Raw genomic sequence first — 10,261 nt, forward strand, 5'->3', positions numbered from 1 at the left:
TTTTGCCCGCGTTTTTCTGGAAGGGTCTAACTTATCAAACTATAAAATCAAAACCAGCTTGCAGTTTAAAGTTACTTCAAGCCAATCACTAGTCAAAAGCATTTTAAACTCAGGATCATAAGAGATCCAGCTAAGGTATACAACTCACAGTTGTGATTTTGATCAATCTGGAATCTGGCAAAATTACAGTGTCCTCAATTTTAGGATTACTTTACGTTTACTTCATTACATATTAAATCAAAAGACTATGGCATGATAACATAATTACATTACTTCAACTATCTATTATTATGTCATTTCAAAATCTGAAGGGAAAAATCAAACTATTCTCAAAATGTTTAACCTGTTAAGCCCTGAGCCTGTTTTTCAGGTCGAAAATGCTATGCCCAAAACAAATGACTATAACTTAACTTCTAAAAGAGTTATATGAATAATATATTCTATCAAAGCAAGGTTAGATCTGTGAGTTGGATGTAGAAGTGTCAGAGTCAATATAGATGTTTCTGTGTCAGACTAAATTCAGATGGAACGTAGTAAAAAAAGGTAGATTCTTACGTCCGACGTAAGAATCTACCTTTTTTTACTACGTTCCATCTGAATTTAGTCTGACACAGAAACATCTATATTGACTCTGACACTTCTACATCCAACTCACAGANCAGCCGGTGTTTCTCCTGAGTGTTTTCCCCGGGAAACAAACACAATACACACAAACGCAAAAATACACACACACACACACACACACACACACACACACACACACACACTCACGAGCTTCCTCCAGACCAGTAATCCAAACGAAAATATTTTCCCTCCGGACTATTTTGATCTTTTGCTAATAATTAATCAGATCGATGGATTCCAGAGAAGAGGAAACTTTGAAGGCCTTTTTCTCAAAATGATGACTCGCTGACAGTCATTATATAATGCGACATATTTTGCTTAATATTTGGAGTACAACAACAATCCTGATATCATTAGAAAGCTAGGAATCTCCTCTTTCCAACAGTGTATACAACTCAAAATGTGTCTTCGGGTCAATCAATACGACTGATTTCGATAGAGCAGGTCACATATTATCCTCTGTCTGAAATGCTCTGTTTAAGCGCCTGTCTCTTTAAACCCAGCCCCTTAAAAATCTCAAGACTAACGGCCCGTCCACACGGCTGCGTGCGTTGAAGCTTCAACGCAGCTTCCCATTCACTTTGAATGGGGTGAGGTCACGCTTTGCCGAACTGCATTGTGGTTCCGTCGCTTCGCTTTGCCTCCGTTGCTCGCTTCAAAAGTGAGAAAAGTTAAACTCTTCAAGCTTCGACGGAAGCGTCAGCCAATCAAATCATATGCCAGTACAAGCTCTAGCCAATCAAACCGCGTGCTTGTGTGTCCGGGGCGGGATATTCATGTGATTGGTTGTTGGTCGAGCTTCAGACACGCCCGACGGCAAGCTTCAACGGACGCTGCCGCGTGGACGCTGCGTTAGAGTTAAAAAAATGTAATTTGCTCACACACTGTATATTTGTTGAAATATTATATCACAGCTGTGAAAGTTCATTATTTTGCCTCATTAACTTGAAGTTATTATTTCACTCTTCCCTTCGCTTGGGAGAGCCCTGTCTGCTCGTGTTTATTGGAACTTCTGCAGTGCTGACTGTTTTTCTTTTCTGTGCAGGGAGGTAAGATCCCCATCCGCTGGACAGCACCCGAGGCCATCGCCTTCAGAAAGTTTACCTCAGCCTCAGATGTGTGGAGCTATGGCATCGTCATGTGGGAGGTCATGTCTTTTGGAGAGAGGCCGTACTGGGACATGAGCAACCAGGATGTGAGTAAACAGCCATGATGTGCAACATTCACTAGGAATTTCAAGGTTTTCAAGCTGAGAATTTTGCAACATGAAAATAAATAATTTGAAGTGTTTGGAATTAATGTACAGAAGGAGCTGAAACTGTCAGATTTGATCACTATGGGGGAATTCAAGTCCATCTTAAAGGACAGAGAACAAGAAACCATTGGTCAATGTGATTGCTCTTATATCCCATGATTGAAGTCGTTTTAAAATTGTGCCAGTTTTTAATGTTTATAATAGTTTCTTTTATTTGCATATTGACTGGTTAATGTGCCATTTGTTGTAACCTCTTGGCCAGGTCGCTCTTGAAAAAGAGATTTGAATCTCAATGAGACTTTTACCTGGTTAAATTAAGGATATATATAAGTGTTTGAATCATAGCGTAACTATGAGATTACCAAGAAAAACTCGTACAATGGATTTCCTATCTTTTTCCTTCTTATTGTTTCTTATTTCTTCCTGTCTGTTCCCTCAATGCATATCAAGCCTTATTGAAATACCCTTTTTGCATTGGTTTAATAGTGTTACCTTTTCCACCAATCAGGTTATCAATGCCATAGAGCAGGACTACCGGCTGCCCCCCCCCCCTGACTGCCCGACCCACCTGCACCAGCTGATGCTGGACTGCTGGCAGAAGGACCGCTCGGCGCGCCCTCGCTTCGCAGACCTCGTCAGCGCTCTGGACAAACTGATCCGAAACCCGGCCTCGCTGAAAATAGTGGCTCAAGAGGGAGCAGGGTGAGTGACGCTGTGTTTGGTTGATTGACAGAAAACCTGCCTGATGGGGTTAGAATGACAGCAAATCAACAGCTTAAGAAAAGGAAGCATGTCAGTAATTTCATGATGTCCCTTTCTGTAGTTAAGGCATTTAACATTCCCAGGACAGAGATTACCCCCCTGCTGCCCGGTCTTATGTACCACCTTCATGTCCTGCTGGGACCTGTCAGCCTCTTGCTGTGTCCATTTCCCTTCCTCCACTTTCTGCCTGTCAGCTGGTTGCATACAGACGAGGACACTCCACCCCTGACAAATCCCATTGTTTGTCCCCGTCAGTCACTCAGCCTAAGATTATACCTTTGCCTGTCGCCTGGAATGTTGCTGCAGGATATATATAAGCTCCTCACGGCTGTTTTGGTGACGGTGTGTGTAAATTATTTCATTGATTCTCCCCTCTGTCCCGCAGGCTGTCTTACCCCCTGCTGGACCAGCGAGCACCTTTATCCCTCTCAGCCTGCGCCTCTGTGGGGGAATGGCTGAGGGCCATCAAGATGGAGCGCTACGAAGACAGCTTCCTGCAGGCCGGCTTCAACTCGGTGGACCAGTTGGCCCAGATCAGCACAGAGTCAGTACTGTCTCCTGTCTCCTTTTCCGAACTGATGCTTATCTCTAGAGGAACATTTTCACATTTCATTGCAAACTCTCATGGCACTAGGTTGGGATGTTAGCCCCTTAGCCTTTAGTGTTGGTAGTTCCTAAACAAACTTAATTACCTCTCGAAAACTTTTTTTTTAAATGGCAAATAGCTATTACTTTCATTGTCGCAGCAGTCAAAGATGATGTCTTTAAATGTCATATTCTTTCCGTCCAAAACCCAAAGATATTTGGTTTAATGTCATATTAAAACAGTGAAATAAGGAAACAACCAATTTGGGAGATATTTTTGAATGAAAAATGACTTAAACGATGAATCGCTCAGTAAAATAGTTGGAGATAATTTTTCTGTCTAACAACTAATTGATTGGTCGCCTAATCGTCTCGACATCGACAGCTCAAATGATGTTATATCTCTGTATTTCTTAGTAAATTATATTTAAAAAATAATAATTTAAGATTATGGAAGCTCAGAGCGCACAAGTATGACTTAAATGTAATCAAAAATTCCATTAAATAGCTTTTGAATTTTATTTCTGATCGTCTAATTTGTGTTTTTCAGGGACCTGCTGCACATGGGAGTGACTTTGGCCGGACACCAGAGGAAAATCCTCTCCAGCATCCAGACACTGACCTTTCGGAACAAGAGTACTGCAACCGTGACCTTTTAGCTCACCTGTTGTCTAGCCTGGACTCCAACCCACCGGTGCAGTCATGTACCGAGAGCACTCTGCTCCATCTCTGAACACGGACTCCAAGGGAAACTGGCAGAATTTTATAATGACCAGGGAAAAAAAGACGGAAAAAAAAAACACTAAAAATGACTTTGCGATCACGATGAGAGAGTCGGACACAGTGACGTTTGGACAGTCAACGTCGTGCAGACCTGACTGACATTTTTAAACGTGTTACACCAAGAGGAGAATATGATCAGAATTCACAGTTTCTGTAGTATCATGTCAGTTGACTGGTTTGTTGTCCTGAGAAAAAAATCACTTCACCAAAGGAGCCAAAAAAAAAAAGCCCATATCGTTGTGTAATCATGAATGAGAACTGCTTTCACCCTGGGTGCCATTTAATCCATCTGGATTACGTTACAACATAGACATTTTTCACATCAAGAACATTTTAACTGTTGGATTGTACTTCTCTGTTGCCCTTTGACTTCAACATTACCTCCTCTTTACTCAGGTGTGATGTGTAATTCAAACTTTGGAGAGCGCTGTACTCGTCCTAATCAGACGTCTTCTTCTTCACGGGGCAGAGAGACATCAGCACTTTTGTCGTTTCAGAGTGAATCTGTAACTCCATGTATTTCTCTTGGAGTGCGGTTGGTTATATCTACTGCCTGTGTTTCTGCGGGCAGCTCAGTTTTATTGTAGTCAGACTGAACAAGTGTGCACTCAGAGACCAGAGAACACTGAAGAGCTGGTTTTCTTTGTAGACATTTACCATGGAAGCTGTCTGGTTTAAACAAGTTTTTCTTGATATAAATGGTGCATCTTTAATTCTCTTCCCCTGTATTCTCCATCTACTGGTGCCATTCAGTCGTCTTTGTGGACTTAAATGCCAATTTTTATAAAGCAGAAGTCTCTCATGGGTGATTCTTGTCTCATTAAAATGCACCTCAAAGGGTTACTTTGACATTTTGAAGTTCAGTATTTTGCAAATGTTCCTGAATTTTGCCTCAAAGCTACACAAATATGTTTCCTAAAATATAGCACAAAAGAAAAGCACATCTACCAGCTAAGCTAACGTGCTAGCTTGCAGCTTGCGGTATCCATTGGTTTCAGAGGGGAATGCTAACACCACTGCTGTTTGGTTAGCACACCCCCACATGTTAAGTGTATTATTTTCTTTCATTAGATGCTGGTTGTGTGGTTCAGCAAACATTGTGAAGCATTTATTATTACAAAGCTAACATGCCATCTTGCAGCCAGTCGTTTCCGTTGGTTTCAAGGTGGAATGCTAATGCGCTGCTTTTTGATTATCCGACACAATATTACAAGTGTTTGTTGAAGAGGAATAACAGACAGGAGTTCAAAATGTCAAAGTATTGCTCAGACTTTGCATCTCTCCGTGGATAATACCAGTCTTTTGACGTTAAGGTCTGGCATCCTTTTCTGCACTAAATCAGGAAAATTAGGTTTAACAGTGTTATACAAAATGCCATGATTGCTTTTCTAAGTGATTTAACCTTGGTGCCATAGAGCACTTTTATAACATATAATTTCTTCTTCATGATTTGGTAATTTTAAGTGTGGGCAATTTGGGTTTCCTTCTTCATTGGACTTTCTATTTCTATCATAATTATCTGGGTTTCGGGAGGTTTAATGTGCAATATACACACATTTTAAAATCCATTCAAATCTGATGTTTCACATAAATTGAAGTCTGCTAAATACACACCAAAAGATGTGTAAAAGCCACATGCTGAGTAACACTGTTTGTGTTATCACTTCAAAATGTCCAATGTGAGCCTTAATAAAAAAACTGGTATTGTCACGCAAGAGTTTGAGAGAATCCTTTTAGGATTATGGGAAATGTGATCTTCATATTGAAGATCTCAATAAAACCAACTTTGTAATAATGAATAGATAAAAGTATGTTTTGATTACTGTCCTGTGTGTAGGCTAATCTGTATTCAGTATTCATAATAAAGATACACACCAGTGTTTACCATCCAGCCTCATTCCTCTGATTATTAACTCGGCCTCTGCAGATATACATCAGTAATTCTCCCGTCGACTGGAGCGTGACATCTGTATTAAAACATGTGGACGTCATCTGATGGACGTCAAAGGAAGTTCCTATCTGATCGGAAAGTGAACATCCTTATCATTCACCTGATGACTTGTGTCTCATATCAAAGCAAAGCCGCTCCACCTTTGCCGACACGCTGAATTTTCCGGATTAGTTTGAACCTTTTATTCTCTTATTGACTATGCTTTCTTTGCTCACAGATGTGAAGCAAACAAATAGTTCTTTTGTTTTTCATCTTTGGTTAGATAATGCCTCTTCTGATCTATGTAAGATCACAGCAGAAATGTGCGTGTGTAATGGGGGAATGTTTTCCATCTCCTTTGTGGCTCTTGTTGCAAAAATGCCTCATCTATCCCGTCGCCCCGTGTTTTTAATAATGAGATGGAAACAGGAGACTGCGTGAGCGAGCGTTGAGTCTACATTTCGCTGCTTTGCTCTTGCCTTCTGTTCCTCTGGAGAGACTTCACCCCTCCAGGGCTGGGAGCTTGTCCTCTCCTATGTTTCCCTTCCTGGTCCTCAGCCCTTTTAATCATGAAGAGATGTTCTTTTTTTTCTTCTCCTTCGCCTCGGGCTGGGAGCAGCTTAGAGCGCTGCATAAGCTTAAACTCTTACGCTCACACTTTCTTTCTCCGCCCATCTCCAAAGCTAACCAGGCGAAGCTGCCAGGGCTTCAAGAACTCTTTAGGTCCATTGATTAATGTACTTTGATTATCTCTGTGTTACTGACTCATGCCTCTAGTTCTACGGCTCTCGTGTGGCCCTCAAAGTACCGACCTGTGCATGTGGAGCTTCCATGTAGCGGAGATAAATAACAATGAGTAACTTTCCTTGTAAGCATCCACTAAAAACTGTGTTTCGGGTTGTTTGTATCTCTGTGTCGGTGTGATTCAGTGTTAGAAAGCGAGAGACAGGCATTCATCTCTGGTTTCTACTTCTGTCAGTGCTTTGCGTGACCTTTGACCTCACTGTATAGTAGAAATCTACCCTAAGCTTTGTCTGTGTATCTGAATGGCCATTCATTAGGTCTGCTGTTGAGCGGAGAGCGGACCAGGCTGGCCAGGTTTTAGCGGATTGTGTCATTCCCCTCGCATTCCTCTGTGCATTCAAGTGTGGAGTGTGTGGTGTGTGTGTGTGGTGGGTGGGGGATAACTAGTGGGACAGGTACATCTGTTTTTTCCAAGCAAGGGGGGCAGGGAGGGAGAAACGGGATAAGAGATAATCTGAAATAGTTTCTGCGGGTCTAGCAGTAAACGCACAGAAAGTAATATGTATTGTTGAAGATGTACTATTGGTGCATTTTCATTCAATTGCAGGAACAAGACATATTTGTAAAAAACATAGAAGAAAAACAGCCACATTTGAAACAGCTGGGGTCAGAATTTCCTAAATTCTAGCTGCTACTAAGGGTCAAGCTTTAAAAACACTGTGTCCTTCTTTTCCCATAATGCAACTCCATAACCTCGTCTGTTAGACTCGGCCTGCCCCCTGTATGCCCTCTTCTCATAAACCCAAAACCCCCAGTTTGTAGTGCAGGCTCTCTGTTCAAAGCCCCAAAAGTCTCAGGCCTAATCCTGAGATAACAGATGATAAATAACTCTGATAACATCATCACGCAAGAAACCACAACCCCCCCAACAACGTAATTTAAAGCGGGAATGTGTCCGACAATTGATGTAACTTTAAGCGAATGCCCAGGTGTGCAGAGATAAGAAAGTATGCAGGGTTTGAACCAAAGAATGTATAAAATGTGCAAAAAAAGCTTAATAAAGCACGTCATTTAAAAAAGTAATTAAAAATGTATTTGTACAGTATGTCAAAAAAAGAGCCTTCCATAAATCAACCACTATCCAGCTGCCACTCAAAGTGTCTATGCCCATACTAAGGAATAACCTACGCTTTTATATCATTTTAATTTTTGAGTTATGTAAAATTCATTACAGTTGTCATGAAGGGTTAATTTCTGCTCTAAATTTTGACATGGGGGCCTGTGAGGATTGACTCGCTTATGAGCCAGCCTGAAGTGTTTTTGACTCCTTTAAAGAGGACATATTATGCGCAATTTTAGCGTTACATTTTTATTTTGTTCCTCTACTGTTACATGTTCACATGGTTTAATGTTCAAAAAGCTCTTCATTTTCCTCATACTGCCTGTGCTGCAGCACCTCTTTTTTGACCCTCTGTCTGAAACCAGAGCCCAGTCTGCTCTGATTGGTTAGTTGGCCCGGCTCTGTTGTTATTGGTTAGCGATGTCCTCTTAGCCTATCAGGTACAATGTGTTCAACCACTAGCGACTAGCCAATAGAGGCGCGTGTGTTACATTGTGATGTCACTCTCTCATAATAATCAAAGGCAGCTTTTCACCATGCATTTGACTAACCTTTTGGCCAAGCTAGGAAAAGTGTTGTAACCTCTTCAAAGAAAATGTGACCCAATAAAAGTTCAAATGTGCAGATTGGTGTGGGCTGCCTCTTTTAAACTACGGTACATACATTTCTGGAAAGTACAGAAAAACTTTCCATCACTTTTCTTTTTGGATCGGCATTTTTTTTTTTTTATAAATCAACAGCAGGAAATGGAAAGTCAGACGTGAGATTGTCATCTTCAGGTTCCAGATATCCTCTCCAGGATGGCTCGCAGACTATTTGATTGAAATGGCCCAATATTTCTGAGCAAATCCAGCGAGCAGCCAGCTAAGATTATTGTTCACCTGTGTACGCAGTGTGATTGCGGTGGAAGATGGGAGGCACAGTTTGCGGCTGAGCGCCTCCACTCTGTTTTGTATTAAGTTTGATCGCAGGGAGAGTCGCCCCCCCGCTGCTCTGCAACAGTTGTGTTGACTCTGCTGGAGCTTCTGCCAGGCCATCGCTGTAAATAAGTTTGTTCTTCGCTGATCCACCTGGTCAAATAAAGGTTGTAGGAATGTAATTATACGTCCATGCTGTAGTACAGTTTGGTGTGGGATTAGTATTGTACTTTTCATCATACACTTAATCCAGTAAATCAATTTAAACCTTCAGATTACAAGCCCCTGCTGTCCCCTTATTATTATTATGTGTTGTAGTAGAGTGTTATACTTCCAGGCTGTCAACTCCAGAAGGAATATCATTTGGTTTTATCTTAATTTAGGCCCAAATAGTTTTCAGATACATTTTCCGAGTCCAAAACAGCCATAACATACATATAAATATACATCTGGCATCCACGTCTCGTTCACCAGACTTCAAAGAGCAGATGGAGGTGTTAGTGGTTTGAAGAATGCAAATGTGAACACCTTCAGGACGGGCGAGTGGCCTCTCCAAAGGTGTTTGCAGGTTCCTGCTCTGTCTCGGCTTTCAATACACACTCAGCAGCCGTCCATCTCCCCCGTGGCGCCCCTTTGTTTCCCTCTCCGCTAAAATGTGCTCGTTGCCTTCTGTGAGGAAATGAAAGGAGTAGGACCTTCCCCGCTTCTTATCCTCTCTCTGTGTGAATCAACCAATGCTCTGAAACTCAATCCACAAGGACCACTATGCTTGGGGGGAATTAAAAGTAGGGGAAAACTATCACATTGCTGTGGAAGTCAGAAGAAGCAGTGAGGTGTTGTGTGACAAAAAGGTTTGTAAGTGAGATTCAGAAATGGCAACCATCTCCTGTTAAAGATGTTTCTGATCAGCGTCTCTTTTGAACTCGGCTTATGGAACTCAGATTGATGAGTTTAGTCTTCGGCGTTGTGCTTAACCTCTCACACGTGCTTCACCTTCATGTCCTAACTCAGGCTTACTCCTCCACACCTCTGAACCCAGTAACAATAAATCTCTCAGCTCAGAAAGGTGCATCCCCTGAAAGGAAACTCCTCACAAACTGAGACACCCCAGACTTTCCTACCACCGGGACATTTTTGAGGTTTCAGGAGACAGAGATGTTTAGGATTGGGAGAAACTACCAAACAACATCAGTTTAAAATGTTTGTTTTTCGTGCTGCATTGAAAAATGTCCTGTTTGTCATGATTACAGCGTACCCTAGTCTTTCTGTTTGCATTGTGGTGGCACATGTTTACCTTAACTGGATGTTTCCCCCTGTTTTTCTACATTTAAATTACACAGTTTGCAACCAATCTCCTAACTGAGCTATTTTAATTGATGTTTATAAAGCGGACGAGCGGTAAACACTGAGTAGTTAGATAAACATGTGAGTTACTGCATTGCAGAACTGATTTTGCTCCTATATGAAAAGTCTCAACCTACTTTTCTTTTGGGCTTGCGTGAATGCAGCTCCTCACACAGCAGTCCTTTAAATTAATGCCC

At 41.6% G+C, this 10,261-nt stretch overlaps 2 protein-coding genes across 2 annotated transcripts in view; one reads left to right on the plus strand and one right to left on the minus strand.

Moving 5' to 3' along the window:
- The window catches only part of LOC104941838 (ephrin receptor 1-like), a 50,884-nt gene extending 44,986 nt beyond the window's left edge, over window positions 1-5,898 (plus strand). Inside the window, exons 10-13 of the mRNA XM_010766976.1 lie at window positions 1,670-1,819; window positions 2,388-2,581; window positions 3,027-3,185; window positions 3,777-5,898. Coding sequence (XP_010765278.1) covers window positions 1,670-1,819; window positions 2,388-2,581; window positions 3,027-3,185; window positions 3,777-3,885 — 612 coding nt within the window. The 3' untranslated portion in view covers window positions 3,886-5,898. The remainder of the gene's footprint in view (window positions 1-1,669; window positions 1,820-2,387; window positions 2,582-3,026; window positions 3,186-3,776) is intronic.
- Window positions 5,899-8,673: 2,775 nt separating this feature from the next.
- Window positions 8,674-10,261, minus strand: part of LOC104941839 (ephrin type-B receptor 4-like) — a 16,634-nt gene continuing 15,046 nt past the window's right edge. The window contains exon 13 of the mRNA XM_010766977.1: window positions 8,674-8,873. Coding sequence (XP_010765279.1) covers window positions 8,674-8,873 — 200 coding nt within the window. The remainder of the gene's footprint in view (window positions 8,874-10,261) is intronic.

The sequence above is a fragment of the Notothenia coriiceps genome, unplaced genomic scaffold, assembly GCF_000735185.1.
Source record: "Notothenia coriiceps isolate Sejong01 unplaced genomic scaffold, NC01 NC01_scaffold00004047, whole genome shotgun sequence".
In the NCBI taxonomy this organism is placed as follows: domain Eukaryota; kingdom Metazoa; phylum Chordata; class Actinopteri; order Perciformes; family Nototheniidae; genus Notothenia; species Notothenia coriiceps.